The 18,203-nt window shown below is 34.3% G+C and overlaps 1 protein-coding gene across 1 annotated transcript; it reads left to right on the top strand.

Annotated features, from left to right (window-relative positions):
* The first annotated feature begins 2,755 nt into the window (after positions 1-2,755).
* On the top strand, positions 2,756-17,617 carry LOC145291617 (uncharacterized). The gene is made up of 4 exons (XM_080137693.1): positions 2,756-3,043; positions 3,601-3,869; positions 5,780-5,912; positions 16,859-17,617. Exons 1-4 carry the CDS (start codon positions 3,028-3,030, stop codon positions 17,251-17,253), a joined length of 813 nt encoding a protein of 270 aa, XP_079993819.1. The 5' UTR covers positions 2,756-3,027; the 3' UTR covers positions 17,254-17,617.
* The last annotated feature ends 586 nt before the right edge of the window (positions 17,618-18,203 follow it).

The raw sequence follows: 18,203 nt of genomic DNA, 5'->3' as shown, positions 1-18,203 counted from the left end.
CCTCACAAAACAAATAAAACTATTGTTGTTAGTGAGGGCCACTGTTGGCCCTAGAAAGTGGGCACTGGCATCTGTAACCAAAAAAAAATCATCTACCTTCCACTGTTGGGCATTGCCTGGCAGTAGCAACTAGTGAAATTTACTGGCTGTCATTGTCAACACTGGTGGTTACTGGCGATCAGTGCTAATTTGGGGCGGTTACTTTTGGGTATTGGCATTTACTAGCTGTTTTTGCAACTGTCAGTCACTGGTGACAATGATTAGCGTCGACTTCCATTGGATTGCTCTGAATTGAAATCGTCTATCTTCAACTGTTGGGCATTGTTGGTCACTGGCATCCATTAGCTGTCACTGGATACCTATGGTAGGCACTGATGATCACTAGTGCTAATGTATTTTGAGGCGATTGTGTTTATTGTTGGACACTGGCTACCTTTACAACTATCACTGTTGATTCCTGGTATTTACTGGCAGCCATCACTAGTATTGGACTCCATTGGACTGCTCTAAAATGAAATTCTCTGTCTTCAATTGTGAGTACTGGTCGTCACTGGTGTTTAGGAGCGTTTTGAGACTGTTTCTTGCATTTACTAGCGGGCACTAGTTTTCTCTGCAACTATCGGTCACTACCAGTCATAATTGGTGTCAGTCCCCATTAGACTGCTCTGAAATGAAATTGCCTGTCTTCAATTATTGGGCATTTTCATCCAGTAGTGGCCACTGTCCTCCACTTGCGGTTATGACAGTAACTGTTGATCAGTTCTCTTTTAAGATGGTTACTCTGACTCATGACAGGGGTGGGCATTGACAAGCACTACTATTTTTAGTTGATTACCGCTGTTTTGAGGCGATTTTTGTACTTATGCAGAATACGAACCATGCTATTGTTTTAGATATGATGTTCAAGTTAAATTTAACTTCATACAATATTGTTTGTTTATTAAAATGTTAGTTGAAAGTACATACTATTTACAAAGAGCTCTGATCTCCTATATTAACAATGGGTTTATAAATAATAACATTATTATTTTAGCAATGTCCGTATTCTGTATAAGTACTTATTTGTTGACTGATAAACACATGGATATAGCACAGATATTAAGAAAATATGTAATGTCTACCATATATGAAATAGTTTTGAAAAATGTATCAAAGTTCCCGGTCTCATCAAGGAGAGTAAGAGTAGAAAATAATGACTGAAAAAGTATCCTGCTACTACCTGTGAATATGATTTGTTGGGGAGAGTGAATGTACTCAGAAATATTATAGGAATCTACAATATTGAATAAAATCGATGGGTAATATCCAGAAAACATGCAGCAGATATTTGCAGTTAGTGTGACTATTGAATTTGTATCTGTCGGCTGTGTTTCTATTGCTAGAATTTTTTTTTTTCTAGGGAGGAAAAAATCGTCTCCATTTTATAAATATAGAGAAGAGATCAAACAAAAATAACTAGATAGAAACACAATTTCTAAAACAAAAAAAATAAACATAGCAAGAAAAACACACATCCCAAGATGAAAATAACCACAGAAAAAACCTCTAAGACCACCATACAAAAAAATTACTGTCCAGTAATTGTTTGTCTTCAAGAAACTCAACTGAAAAATGTGGGTAATAAAATTATAAAATTAATATCCCATTAAATCAATTAATTAAATTAAATACAAATATGCAAAAAGTCACCATATTGGCATTTTTCATAAAACTATCACATTGTGCTTATTATAGATACTAGCAAATGACAATTGAAAGAATTAAAACAAGGCAGTCAATTGAACAACTGCCAAGATACTTCATCATAATAAGTGATTTGAACAACCATAATAAAAATAGGGAAGCAAGAAAACCGAGAAAGGCGAATATAAGTTTCACAGACAATACAATTAAAATGAAAACCCATAAATAATTGGAATATCAGAAAAATATGGGCCAACTATTGTGAACATTATAAACCACTATCCAGCAATTGTTTGCCTTCAAGAAATTAAACTCAAAGATGTAGATAATAAGTAATCATTAAAAATATCTCACACAATGAAATACAAATATGCAAGAAGTCGCTATATCAGCATCTTTTCATAAAAGTATAAAAGTGTGCCCAATACATATATATCAGCAATAAAGAACTCGAAGAATCAGAACTAAGTGAATTAATTAAACAACTGTCCAAATATTTCATTATAATGGGGAACTTTAACAACCATAATGAAATATGAGGAAGCAAGAAAACCGGAGAAAAAAGTAAAAATAATAGAGTCTATACACATATTCTGCAAAAATAACAACGTAAACATATTCAGCAACAGTCACATATTGTACAATATGTCGTTTTAAGCTATTCCTAAATTATAACTGGAAAGTCCAAAACAACCATTTCCCGATTTTCTTAGAATAACGTCTTTACATCTCAAACTGACGTAAAAATATCATATTGGGATTTCAAAAAAGCCAATTAGGAAAAATTTAAGAAGTTATGAACATTACAAATTGATTCCATAATCAAACAACCAAAATAAAGATCGTACCACACACGTTAGTAATACATTATTATCAGCAGCAAAGGAAAACATGCTCAAAACATAACCTTCTGTAAAACGCAGTAAACCATCGTTTGATGATTGATGTAGAAAAGCTGTAAAAAATGCTACCCAATTCTAAGAAAATTGCAAAATATCCAATAAAAGAAAACCTCATTAGCTTTGAGAAGTATAGAAGCAAAACGTTGCAAATATTTAAGGAAGTTAAAAGAAAAATAGTGCACCTGGTTCTGTGCATGAATATATGAACAAGATAGCAAAAGCAATTCTAAATACTAATGAACGTTTGTTTGGTATATTATTTGAACCAGCATAACTTGTTATTTTAACTCAATTCTAATTCTGTTTGTGTAACATTTGATTAGTTAGAATTAATGAGATTTTGTTTGTAAAAAAAAATCTTAATTTTAATGATTGTTGACATTTTGTGGTTATATTCACAGTTACCTCAACAACAACTTTTCCTACTAAAAGGCCTATAAGAATGACTACAACACATGGTAGAGTATTTCTGATTATATTATTGTATTATCATGACTTTTTATTTTCTTTAAATCATCTTTGTAGTATATTTATTTGTAAGGATAAACTTATAAAATCTTTTAAACTGTAGTTTATATGCGATATACGAAATATTTTGTATCTGCAAATCTTTATTATATAATTTATTTATATAATTAAAAGTATATTGAAATATGTGATGATACACGTGCATAACTTACTTTATAATTATCATTAAATCATCATTGTAGTATATTACTTAACAAGAACAAGGATATAAAATCTTTAAAACTGTAGCCAATAAAGGAGAAAATATTTTGTAGTTGCAATTTTTATTATATAACTTATTTATATAATTATAAATGTATTGAACTATGTGATGATACATGCGCATTACTTACTGTATAATTGTCATTGAATGTTGCCTCATATATTGTGATTAGAAAAGTTATTGGTTCATTAAGCTAACCTGACAGTTATCAATGTATTTTCATAAAAATTCAACATAAATTTATATTTATCTTTCTATAAGTTATTTTTTAATGCTTTATTTTAGAAATCTGTATTCATGCTGAAGAAATCACACAGGAAAATCTCAGTGATGATGATGTGGAAATTATTTCATCAAGCACAAATGATCCCATTCAAAAATTAGTTCCTGGTGCTGGACCCTATAAGTTTGACGTAAATGATAATATTCTAAGACTTGTGATCACTTTCAATGAACCAAGACTTCCAGTTAAGATTAGCCTTCTAAATACAAAGAATATCCAAAGTTTTAGTGTTATTGCAACATATGCAGCTGGTGAAGTAGAGCCTTTTACGGTAAGTCAAATTTCCTTTTTGACAATTCAATTTTATAGAAGAAATATTTTGTATTGAATTGAGTTTTAGTAATTGCTTTCATCAAAAATATTATTTACTACATATTACATTTACATTGTGATTTCTGTTAGAAATTGTTTTCGTATTATTTGGATTCATCAGACTACTGTTTTCGTCTGGAGTATCATTTTTACAACGTTTCGATCGGTATAATCTCGAACTTGGGAATGTTTCTGTCGAACTCGAGAATTTGGATGGAATTTCGAATGGAACCCTTTATTTACTTCACGCTATAATGCACGCTGATGGAAACACATGCACACAGGAACACGTGTAAAACAAAGTAACAGGTGAGAAATAAAAAAAAAATTAAAAAAATGTAAATATATTGTAAGTTTACCGAACATCTATATCTATATTTAATTTTCTAAGGAGAAGTTGCATTTTGTATATCATTTAAATTTTTGTAATGTTTATTTGCATGTATAATACTGATTAGATAGATATTAAATTATCTAAAAAAACTTGCAGTTCATAATGTTTATTAACATCTAATAAATATGTTTGCAAAGCAAAAGCGTTTTTCTTTGGTAACGCATGCTGGCGGGAACACACGGACACACGCACACATGTAGATGTAAACAAAGAAGCGGGTCAGAAATATATTTAAAAAATAATAAGGAATGTAAATATATTGTAAGTTTACCGAATATCTATATATATATATATATATATTTAATTTTCTGTTAAGAAGTTGCAGTTTGTATAGAATATAAACATTTCTGATAGCAATATATGTAAAAACAGAAGTTTTGGGTTTGATATTTTCTCTGTAGAAGCTGTTTTTTGTAATGTTTATTTCCATATAGAATACTTAGAAATTGATCGTCTCCAAGCATATGTGCAGCTTCTTTTAGTTGCGTTACTCTTCATCGTTCCTCTCCGTCAATAATTTTTACTTCGTCCCATAGTAGTAAATTATAATGGTTTCCTTTTTCCCTCCAAATATGGTCAGCTATACTCGATTTTTAAATCTCTCCATATGTTACGGCTTTTCGACGTTCTTCTAACCATACTTTTAGTGGTCGACACGTCTCACCTTTGTATAGTTTTCCACATCTACATGGGATTTCATATACACAGTTGTTAGTCATAATTTTTTCTGTAGGGGGCTTGACTCTCACAAGCTATTTCCGGAGAGTTAAATCGTTCTCAAATACTGTCCTGATTTGATATGGATTCATTGAATTTTTTTTTTTCAGACAAGCCCTTCATGTGTGGTATACAAACTGTGGTGAGTTTTTGAGTGATGTCCTTTTGTGTCTGGTCCAGATTTCTTGGAGCTGCTTTCATGCTCTCTGGATAGTTGATTCAGCAGAGTGTTTCTCTTAAACTGTCCATCTCCTCTTGATATGCATTGCTGTTATTACATATTGCTTTTTCTCTGTGTTTTAAACAATGGATTATTCCTTTCTTTACATTATATGGATAGTGAGATTGAAGTTTAGGTACTGTCCAGTGAATGTTGACTTTCGGTATATAGATAACATAAACCCTGACCAATGTGGATAATCAGTACATCTGGAAAGAATAGTTTGTTGTTATGTTGTTTTTCCATCATGAACTGTATAGTTATGTGGAGAGAGTTCACGTGGTCTAGTAATGTTTGAACATCTTCCTGATGGGGCCAGAGTATGAATGAAAACGTTGTAAAATGACACTGAAGATGAAAACAGTAGTCTGATGAATCCAAATAATATGAATAACCAATTGTTTATTTCAAAAATTCAAAAACAGAAATTTTGTTGTCGGAAAGGAAAATCATAAAGCAAATGCAACACTAATTAATTGTAACTGAACTATTGAAGTATTTTTTGATAAAATGTTCAATTTTCTATTTTTCATTACAGAATGTTGATCCTACTACTACAGTATATCTTCCACAAATTGATACATTATTTGAGCTTGAAATTACAATTGAAAAAGAAAATCCAGAAAGGCGTGTTGAAACCGAAGTTAGTGTTCATCTGTGTGGTCCACGTGGTGAGTAATACTTTTACAAATAGTTTATAGATTTGTGATTTTTGTTCAAAGTTTAACATTTTTTAAATACTTTAAAAATACTTTCAAAGTCTGCTGACTGTAGATAGCAAATCATGATGTAGCTGGGCAATCTTTACTCCAGTTGCCTAAATAATTGCATGAATTGCAACACCACACTTAGGCCCTTACTTGGGCTAGATAGAAGGTCAGAGAGACTTGATCCTACTAAGTCATGACAAGTAATGACAAGCCTTAGTACTAAAGAAAAACAACCTTTATCTTTATTCAATCAGACACCCATCGCTTTGTAACTTTTTATTGCTAGAAGGTAGTTGATGAGGGTGACTCATACCAAGGAAACAAAAGACTTGATCACTGGTTCATGTTACTGAATATTAGTTTTTGGATACTAATTCTGAAAGTATACTTAAAATTGGAGTCGGTGTAAGTAGAGTGCTTTTGTATCACTGTCTCAACTAAGATAAGTGAAATTCCCCCTTGTACATTGTACATAATGTTGGATGTGTAGCTGTGCAGAGAACCAGTGTATAATTCCTTTTTTATTTATTTATTTATTTATTGAGAAAACTAATTTTTAAGAAATCCCAAATGCAGTTGTAGCACTTTAAGTCTTGCTATGATATTTTGTTATAAAAATTGGTTCTTATGACATAACTGGGTTGATGTCAACAAGAATATCTGGACTAAAAAAATCTTACCTCAAATAAGGAAATGTCATAAAAAAAGAATACATTTCAGACTATGTAAATATTGGAAGGTAGCAATGAATAGCTGGTTTAATTGTTGATTTGCTTGAAAGAAGATGTATTGATTTGTGTTTTGTGGTCTGAGTTGTCCCCCTTTGCAAATTGGCTGTTTGGAGAAATGGAAAACTAGATGGCTCTGTGTGGTTTGAGTTGTCCCCCTTTGCTAATTGGCTGTTTGGAGAAATGGAAAACTAGATGGCTCTGGTTAATAGTCAATTTGCATAAGTGGAGAAATGGGCAGCATATAAACGGTACTTTTTTTTTAAGCAGGGGTGAAGAGCGCAGAGAGTGAAACGACAGTTGGAAGAAGTGACGGCGAATTCTTTTTGTGACAGTGAATTATTTGTGGACGTTGAAGGGCTCGACCTTTTGGAAGGAACAGCTGTGTCTTATATATTTTTTTTAAATTTCTTTTTTTTCTACTTCACTACAAGCTATTTCGGCAGCGCCTTTCGTCTTCACCCTCCTTTCTCCTGTAGCTCCAGACTGGATCCAAGAGAACACAGTGGCTGCGTCGATCCTCACCTAACTATTCTGTAGCCCCCATTTCAAGGCTAAGTTGATGCCCTTCATAACCGCATCCAGTTCCGCCACATTTATGTGAGCCACATCGTCCTTCTTCCGCAACCAAGCAGCATCTTCTGCAGTAACACCACCTATCTCCAAGGTGACCGCCACTGCTATACGGCTTGCATCACACCACATAACACTTTCTGCACTGTTGGGTACATGCCAAACACCTCTCACTGGATCCCCCCTCTTCACCTCTTCAATAATCTCTCTCATAATGTCCACAGTCTCTTTATCAACTCCATCCTCCCACTTCGCTCCACTAGCTAGCCTTTTGATATAACTACATGCAGTCCATAGCCATCCTGCAATAGGGTAATGGCCAACCAGTCTTCCGCATATTGAGAAGAGTTCTCCCCTGCTCAATTTTTCCGACACCTCCAGGATCTCATTTCCCCACCGGAACACTAACCGTCCTATCTGGTCCTTTCTTAGTTGGAGCCCTAACACAGCTCCTCCCTACAACGATTCCGGACGTTTTGCAATTAGCCCAAAGCTGTTGAGGTCTTTTACTATGTCCACCACAGTTGTTACCGTCTCATCCACCAAAATATCATCAATGTAGGAACTGGTGGCTCTTCTGACTGCGTCCTCCTTGCTTAGCACCATTTTAAGGATCGCTGCCATGATTTTTGGTGCAGAATTCAGGCCAAAACCCAACCTAGTCAGGTAGTACGTTCGGCCCTTGTATCTGACCAACTGGTATTTCCAGAATTCCTGTGAAATGTGGATCTTTAGGTATGCAGATTTTAAATCCACAATCGTCGCAGCCTTCTAAATCTCCTCCACTCTCGCATGGTCTCTCCACACACGTCAATCACATCGCCTCCTGTGTGACACGCAACGTGTACGTTCATCTCCCTGAAGTCCAGTACTGGCCTTTATCCATGGCTTCCCGGACTATATTTCTATAGCTCTGCAGCAACTGCTCGGTGTAAATACTATGGAGGTGGCGGAGTTGATTACACAGGCTAGGGTGCTGGCCAGGAAAGAAGAGAGTGAGCAGGGAATCGTAGCTGTCGCTCAACGAAGCAAACTGCAGCAGGAAATTGTGAAGGACGAAATGCAGAGAGGACTGTGGCAGACACCCAGGTTCTCTGGCAGGTGCTACCGATGCCAAGGCCTCCATATGGCGAGGCAGTGCAGGTAGTCAAAGCCAGAAGTCACGTGTTACTGCTGTGGGGAATTCGGCCACATCAGCAGATTCTGTTCCCAGGGAAACGAACAGGGGAAAGCCACTGCGCTGGTGGCTACCCCACTTATTCGATGAAGGCGCTTCAGGGTATATCACCACAAGTAGAGGTGACCCTAAATGGACGAAGTGCAAAAGCCCTTGTCGACACGGGCTGTACTTCAACAATTGTCACCAAAGACATGGTTGACACATGCAATGGAACCAGCAGCATTACGGCAGTTGACGGCAGAGAGGTGAAGTGCAATGGCACAAGTATCGTTCGGTTGATGGTACGTGGGATGTCACTAAAAATCCAGGCGATTGTTATTAACAAAATTATCACGGGTTTCGATGTGGTGCTAGGGATGTACGCAATTGATCGACTAGGGAGCATTACAGTATATAGGAACTCTGTGAGATTTGGAGGACACCAAGGGGCTTCAGGTGTGCAATTCGAAAAATGTGTCACAGGAACGGCCGGGTTAGACAAAAGTTGCACGATAGAGGACTAAGATTTCTCTGCACACTTTGATGGTGAGAAATGGACAGTCCAGTGGGCATGGAAGGGAGAACCTCCCATACTGAACAACAGAGTGGAATGCTACGAGCATACGTTACGAGGAGGCACAAGAGTTGAATTTGAGAAGGATGTGGACCGATGGATCTCGGAGGGAATTTTAAGACCATGGACGGAGAAGGTGGAAGGTGTGATGCCGTTAATGGCGGTTGTTCAGCCCACAAAACAAAAAGTTCGGCCAGTACAGGACTTCAGGGAGCTGAACGTACACGTTGCGTGTCACACGGGAGGCGATGTGATGGACGTGTGCGGAGAGACCATGCGAGAGTGCAGGCAGATTCAGAAGGCTGTGACGATTGTGGATTTAAAATCTGCATACCTACAGATCCACATTTCACAGGAATTCTGAAAATACCAGCTGGTCAGATACAAGGGCCGAACGTACTACCTGATTAGGTTGGGTTTTGGCCTGAATTCTGCACCAAAAATCATGGCAGCGATCCTCAAAATGGTGCTAAGCAAGGTGGACGCAGTCAGAAGGGCCACCAGTTCCTACATTGATGATATTTTGGTGGACGAGACGGTAACAACTGCAGAGGACGTAGTAAAAGACCTCAACAGCTTTGGGCTAATTGCAAAACGCCCGGAATCGTTGTAGGGAGGAGCTGTGTTAGGGCTCCAACTAAGAAAGGACCAGATAGGATGGTTAGTGTTCTGGAGGGGAAATGAGATCCCGGAGGTGTCGGAAAAATTGAGCAGGGGAGAACTCTTCTCAATATGCGGAAGACTGGTTGGCCATTACCCTATTGCAGGATGGCTATGGACTGCATGTAGTTATATCAAAAGGCTAGCTAGTGGAGCGAAGTGGGAGGATGGAGTTGATAAAGAGACTGTGGACATTATTAGAAAGATTATTGAAGAGGTGAAGAGGGAGTATCCAGTGAGAGGCGTTTGGCATGTACCCAACAGTGCAGAAGGTGTTGTGTTGTGTGTGTCAAGCTGTATAGCAGTGGGGGTCACCTTGGAGATAGGTGGTGTTACTGCAGAAGATGCTGCTTGGTTGCGAAAGAAGGACGACGTGGCTCACATAAATGTGGCGGAACTGGATGCGGTTATGAAGGGCATCAACTTAGCCTTGAAATGGGGGCTACAGAATAGTGAGGTGAGGACCGACTCAGCCACTGTGTTCTCTTGGATCCAGTCCGAAGCTACAGGAGGGCAGTCTTCAAGTACGAGTGGCAGCATCCCCGAACTGCACATGTACCTGCGGAGGAAGGCGAGAAGCGAGCGACTGTGCGAGTGGGAGAGGAAGTGAGGATCAAACCGCCTGATGCTCGCTGTACCACACGCTGGGGGAGGGGCATTGTGGCAAGTGTCCAGTCTCCGAACAATGTATCTATCGACGGCATCCCTCGACACATCCTTGATGTGCGGCCGGTGGTGGTGTTATCAGAGGAAGACAGCGACATTGAGCCAAGTAGCGACGTTCACGAAGAGGCTCCACGGAAATCGCAGTGAGAGAGACGGCCGCCATGTTGGTCGAGCGCCTACGTGATGGGTTGACATGTGATGATCGTGTAGATCAAGGGAGTGTGGGGTTTGAGTTGTCCCCCTTTGCAAATTGGCTGTTTGGAGAAATGGAAAACTAGATGGCTCTGTGTGGTTTGAGTTGTCCCCCTTTGCTAATTGGCTGTTTGGAGAAATGGAAAACTAGATGGCTCTGGTTGATAGTCAATTTGCATAAGTGGAGAAATGGGCAGCATATAAACGGTACTTTTTTTTTTTAAGCAGGGGTGAAGAGCGCAGAGAGTGAAATGACGGTTGGAAGAAGTGCCGGCGAATTATTTTTGTGACAGTGAATTATTTGTGGACGTTGAAGGGCTCGACCTTTTGGAAGGAACAGCTGTGTCTTATATATTTTTTTTAAATTTCTTTTTTTTCTACTTAACTACATGTTTTATCCAGAAAACTTGGTTGAAATGTAAAGGGACCAGGTAATGTTGGTATTTTTATTGCAGAAAGGTGGATAGATACTATTATTGAAGTTAATTATGTAAGTGAGCGAATCATATTGCTGAAGATGATTAGTAATAAAATATTGATAGCCTTGGTGTTTATTTACACTACATGTGGTTTGAGCAACTTGTAAAATGTAGGTTTAGAGATCACATAGTGGATCATTTGAATACTATATTTACAACAGGAATTATCTAACAAGCTGAAGGATATACTGTTGGAAGTAACAAACTGGGCATGTGGGTGGACAAAAAGCCACCAAAACATAGTGATATAGTGATTGTAGTGATACTGACAATTCTGTTTGACTAATTAGCATAAGCATAGGAGAGAGCCTATATGATTCTCTCTCTAAGAAATATAGGAAAAAGCTTGACTATCTATGAACAAGGCCAACTTTCACTTCATAACAATGGCATCGCTGATAGAATTGCAATAGTCTCTCGAGGATTCCAATATTATCGATACATTGCTACAATGTTTTGTTGCCAGTGAAGGAACTAAAATGTTAAAAGACTACAAGGAAACTAAACGAGAAAATGAAATAACAGATTTATTTTTGACTACAGCTGGATGTGAAGCAATAATAAAAATATCCATTATGGCATATCCCATAAATCTGGAAGACCTGACTTTGTTAAAAAATAAGTCAAATCGTAAGAAAAAATATGAGACTTAAGAAAATGTTGGTCGTAATAGAAAAAACAAAGTTCATGTTGATGAAAGAAGAAAGTGATGAACCAATCATAAAATATCTATCCTGTTTAAAAAATGTGAATAAATATTGTGAGTTTGAAAAACTTAGACAAGAAGAACAAACGATCGGAGAGGAATTAAGTCAATTAGGATTAATTTAAGTTATGTGCAATATAGGCTTCTTGGAAATGATATACTTGACATAAATTCTACCAAATTAATTAAATGAGATAAAAATAGGAACAAATTAAAAAGTTAAAAAACTATGAAGTGAGTTTAAAATTCAAAGAAAATTATCAGTGCATTTGTAGGAGCAAAATTGCAAAAGCTAATAGGACTTTCTTGAATATGTTCCCCCTGTGTGTAGCAAGTAGTCATCACCTATTGTATTTTTGAGAAAATCAGATGGAAATAGATGTATATGTTAAGATTTAAAAATAGCAATAAATCATAAAGTTTTCTCAATTCACATCCAATACCTAATGTTGAAGTTGCATTACATGAACTGATAGTTATGAACGTTCTTACAAAAATAGATTTAAAAATAGCATATCAGCAAATACCACTACTATTTTAAACTGTTTGGAGTTAGTATAAGAAAATTCCTAGTGCCCCTACAATTATTGGTATTATATATTTTTTCTTCGGATTTCATATTCAGCTTCTAGGTCTTTACTTAGTCATCTGCTAAAACAATTATATCTACAATTTAGCAAGTTTTTTTCCTTCCAGCTCACTATTATGATGTCCGGTGTCCTTGGCCAAATAAATTTGTCTGTTTGTACTGCATGTTCAAAATAATGACGTTTGCATAGTTTCCAGTGAGCTGCTTTTCCCAAGCAGTCGTGTCTCTTTTTGTAATTTTTGGAAGCTAGTTTGCTGCATTTACTTAATATATGATTTACCATTTCGACTTTTTATCAAAGTCTACATTTACTAGTTTTTATAACTTTTATTCATCCCCGAACAAAAAACATGTGTCTACTTTGTAGGTTTTAACTTTAAAATAGTTTGCTCTAATCACATTGTTTTTTAGTTATAGTGAAGGCATGATATCAGAAACTCCCCCCCCCCAAAAAAAAATTGTTTTATGAAAACAAGGCATCAAATTGTAAGAGAAGCATTGTAATCAGTGAATCTCAGAAGGAGATTATGCTGAGTAATAAAGTAGAATTTTGCCTAAAAGGTGTGGTTTTTATTAATTAGGCTCAGAATTTATTAAGAGATGTATTAGTATATATTTTCAGTATTTATTTCAACTGTGCTCTATACATTAGTAGATATTAGTAGAGCAATTAGTCTGATGATTTCCTGGAATGAAACATAAACGTTTCTCTATAGCTTACCAGCCATAAGTATATTTTCATACTATATATATATATATATATATATATATATATATATATATATATATATTTGTTTTCCTTTATACATAATATTTTTGCAAAATCAAGACAAGAAAATATGAAATGAAAACATCATATGGTGTATTTCTGTGTGTTACGATTGTTTCATAACTATTTGGACAAATTTAAACATTATATCATTTAAAAATATTCCAAAAATAGCTTCAGACACTAAAATATATTTGTTATATATGTATAAATATATTCATAATCCCTATTTTAAAGGATCAAGCGGTTAGACTCACCTCTTTCTCATCATATTATTCTATTATTTGTTTATTTATTTTTTGGTTGCCTTCGAATTGATTAATCTCCCATTTTCGAATTTCTTCTTTTAATATGATACTTCATCAATTTCCTGTTTTACATTCATTTAATCTTTTAATGTTTTTTCTAATTCTTATAATTATTTCTCCCTCTCCAATTTATTTATTTTATCAATTTATTCCCCAAGTTCTATAATCTACCCCTTCAAATTGTAGTCTCTATTTATATGTCCAACTATTCATATCTGTATTTTCCCGACTTTCGTATAAATATTTATTTACATATTGCCATATATTTGTTGATTTTTTTTTCCTTTACATGTTATTTTTTTTTTTTAAATTATAATTAAAAGGTTTATTTAAATAATATCAATTAAAATTTATCTTCATCACATACTGGTTATGTACATAATTTAAATGTTAAATCTATCTTTTCAAGTTTTATCTCAATATAAACATTTTATTTTTATTTTTTTTTTAATATTTACTATTCTGTATTATTCAGTATATCATTATGGTGTAAGAGATATAACTCAAGTTTGCCTATATTTATCGATTCATAATTTTATCGAAATTCGTGTGTATTCTTACTTTAATATTTTGACTTTAGTATTCATTAATCTCTTTTGCTTAATTTTAAAATTTGTAGTTTTAATATTATTCTCTTTATATCAGTCTAGGTTCAATTTTTCACCTAGTTTGCTTCAAACTTCTTATTTAGTCCATTTTAATCCATCATAATCTGTTCGTCTCAATATTTTGCAATTACTTAATGTTTGATTCTTTTTTTGTGCTAATGAAATTTCTCAGGTGTTAGTTTATTCCCAATAACGATTATCAACTTTAAATTTAATTCTATTTCCCTTATTTAGGTTATAATTAGTTTATTTTTATGTGTTAAGTTAATGACCCATTAATTTGTTTATTGCACTATCCTAAAATCTTTGTATTAAATTTAACATTCTCTTATAACACTTACATTTCACTCTCAACATATATCTTAATTGTTTTAAAAATTTAAACACGTTTAATCAGGTCTTGAGCATGGTAATAGGAATTTATTTCTCTGAAGACAGCTTTAATAACATGAAATTTTTTGTTCCAAATTTTCTCTTTAGAATTCACTACGTTTACTCAAGTAAACATAAATTACATCTTTTTGATTTACTAGGATTCTATTTTCTACCTTTATCTACTATTGACCATTTTAATTCAAATTCTATTTTTTCTTACATGGTTCTGTAAGCCAATCACCTCACGCAGTTGTGTTTCTCTTCTTATTTTTAATATTTATTTTTGTCATATCATTATTTCTATCCTTATCCTCATTCCAAGTTGTTTCCTTTCCTGGTTCAATGTTAAATGATACAATATGGTTTCGGTATATCTTTTTACTATTATTTGCCCTAACTGCACATTTGTATACAATTTCATATATTAAGCAATTGCCCTCCAATGGACATTCATTAGGTATTCTACAGTTACATTTTTTCTCAATATTTAATTCACCTGATTCCATCCTACTATAATTCATATAGTTCTTATCAATTATTTTGTAAAATTCTTTAGGGATATTATTTTGTATCTGTTCACTAAAAGGATGATTAAACCAGACTTGTTTTTGCACCCATTTCTCTTATTCTTAACTGTATTATTACTATTATATGCTTCTTTAATTTCATTCTTTTTATTCTTATGTTTATTTTTTATCTATTTTATTCTTTACATTTCTTCTTCCCTTCATCACCATGTTATATGATGTTGTATAATTTATCCTGCTATTTTAATTATCAAACGCCTTTATGTATTTGATCTTTCCTTGATATCCTGATTGAGGTAATACTTCATTATATTAATCCTTATTCTTATCGAATATATTTTCATTTTGTGATATCTTAGATATTCTTTTTGATATACTGGGGATGATTGCTTTTTTCATACTCTTAAGATAATTAGATTTATATCTATATATATATATATATATATATATATATATATATATATATATATAATATTGCTATAATTATTTTTAATACCTATAGACACTAGTGTTTAATCCTTTTGGGAATCATCAGTGCAGATTACAGCTGGTCGGAAGAGTTGAACGCAGGCACAAAGCCATCTCTGACCCCATTAGCAAGGAACAAACCACCTGTCTAACATTAACTGCGAGAAATATAGTTGAAATTAACATTTATATAAATTTCAAGATGGCGATAATGATCTTATGATTATAACATCATAATCTGCACATGTGTCTTTAAGTGACTGACTTCAATTTCAATTTAGAGTGCTCAACAATAAGAACCGAGTTCTTAAAGAGGCTGATATAATAATTACTATAATTATTTTTAATACCTACAGACACTAGTGTTTCATCCTTTCAGGAACATGTATGTGTGTGTGTGTGTGTGAGGGACTTGAAATATGGCTTGACATTAAAACAAGCAATGCTTAAAAAGTAAAAAACCATATAAGATAATAAATATAAAAATGATATAAGAAGGCATAAATCGGTGTAGAAAATAAAAGAAGATTTATCATAGGGGTGAGTGCTCTGACATTCCTTTCCTTATTTGTAGCTTGTTTATAAGTTGTGATTATATTAAAAAAAATTTAATTATTTTCTATATATATACTAGCGGGAGTTTGGAGGTGTAAAAGAAAAAAAAGTGTTAGTAGGCAGGCAGGCAGGCTTGAACTCGTGACAAACCCATGACACGAAGGTGAAAAAGAAAGTGAAAGAAAACATGACATCTTACCGCTATGCTATGAAGCCATAGGAAGTGAAAAACATTGAAATTTAGAATGTCAATCAAAAAGTTTATTTGCTAAGTGAATGAGTTCATGCAGGTGCAGAAATGAACGTTGAGCTTTCCACCATTCCATTTATTTATTATGTTAGGGAAACCAAGCTCCCCTGAAAAAGGGGGAACTCTCAAATGAAAAGCAATTGTTTGATATAAAGGGCTTTCCCAAAATTGATCAAAGCTAATTGCTTTCAAGACTTCCTGGCACGAAAGGCTGCTGACAGCTTTGCTTTGTTGAGTCTCAGTTTATTTATATGAAAAAGACAAACAAACATGTGAAAAGACGGAAGTAGCATGAATTTTATAAAAGTCGATCAAAATAAATGTAGAGATGACATGCGTTCACAAATCGTAGATATTATGATCTAGGGAGTATATAAAAAGTTCTCGAAAATAGTAACCATCTCGAGAATCCTGGTGAAAAAAGCCTTCCATGGACATACAAAAACGTATGCCGCCGTTTTGCTTTTTATATATATAGATTTACACGGACTTGTAATATGTAAAATGTATTTCTCCTTTGTGCTTTTTTTTCATAAAAAATATAAATTGGATGAAATATATTCTAATGACAATTATTTTTTTTACATTTTCCAACTAATGTACTGCCAACAATTTGAACCACTGTACATCTGTTTATACATCGTTCAAATGACAATTTCAACCATTGTGCAATAAAATGTTATGATCTTTGTGATAAAATATTTGCAAACAATAATATCAGTCACAACTATTCCAACAACTGTACCAACAACTATTCCAACAACCATTCCAACCACAGTTCCTACAACTATTCCAACTACTATACCAACAACCGTACCTACAACTATTCCAACAACTGTACCAACTACTATACCAACAACTGTACCAACTACTATACCAACAACTGTACCAACTACTATACCAACAACTGTACCAACTACTATTCCAACAACTATACCAACAACAATACCAACAACTATTCCAACAACGATTCCAACAACCATTCCAACCACTATACCTACAACTATTCCAACAACTATACCTACCACTATTCCAACCACTATACCAACAACGATTCCAACCACTGTACCTACAACTATACCTACAACAAGTATGTTTTTTTTTAAATTTATTTGAAACGAAGTTTTATGCAGTTTTATTTAATAAATAATTCCATGCAAAATTAAAATCAATCAAACATTTCAATGTAATGAATAATTTTTATTTACTTTAGTTGTTTTTAAACTAGTGCATAATTGTTAATTAATAAAGTGCACCGCAACAAATAGCAATGGTCGCATCAAGAGGCGCGTTAGTAAATAAACTGGAAATATCAAACGAGCAAAAGAAAGAATTATTTTGATTGGTGTTAGTATCTCGAATGATTTTAGAAAAAGTAAAAGAATCAGAGACACAGTAAGTGGAATAGAATGTACGGACAGGCTAAAGTAAGTCAGTGAGATATTAGGTGAGGGCATGTTGAGCGAAACCAATCATGGATAAAATGGATCTACAAGGCACATTATCTTCGCGCATTTTAGGGAGACCATAAATTCGAAGCCTCAGGGAAGTGGGTCATATTTTCTGATAAATATCTTTGGAGAGATAATTCTTTTTAAATAAGAAGTACAAGCGTTTTTGAAATTTGCTTTCAATATTCAAAGTATTATCATAAGAGTCGATCGAATTAAGTTTGAGAAATTTATTCGTGTCATCTAAAATATAACATTTTATTAATATAGTCAATACGGTTCAGAACGACTACGGCGGCACCTTTATCAAATCTGGAAAGATAAGTATCTTTATTTTTCTTAAGATTAAGTGCAGAAAAATGGGATATTTTTCCAGACAAAATTCCCTTTAGTTATCTTCCTACAAGTTACCTAAAAGGTGCAATGTGTTAATGAACCTCTTCTTTCGACAGAGAGAATGTCTGAGTCATGCAATGGAGACAGATTCGAGAGTTTTCAGATGATTACTTGATCGGCCTCTAAATAGAATTGAAAAAAAGTCATCATTATATGCCAGGAAACATTCTGGATTATCCAATAAATGTTGACCAATCGCAGAATCTAAATTATCGTTGG

Source organism: Euprymna scolopes, chromosome 12 (genome assembly GCF_053919585.1).
Source record: "Euprymna scolopes isolate OS-2025 chromosome 12, ASM5391958v1, whole genome shotgun sequence".
Lineage (NCBI taxonomy): Eukaryota > Metazoa > Mollusca > Cephalopoda > Sepiida > Sepiolidae > Euprymna > Euprymna scolopes.
The sequence above is the reverse complement of the archived record's forward strand: the minus strand, read 5'-3'. Positions and strand labels throughout refer to the sequence as shown.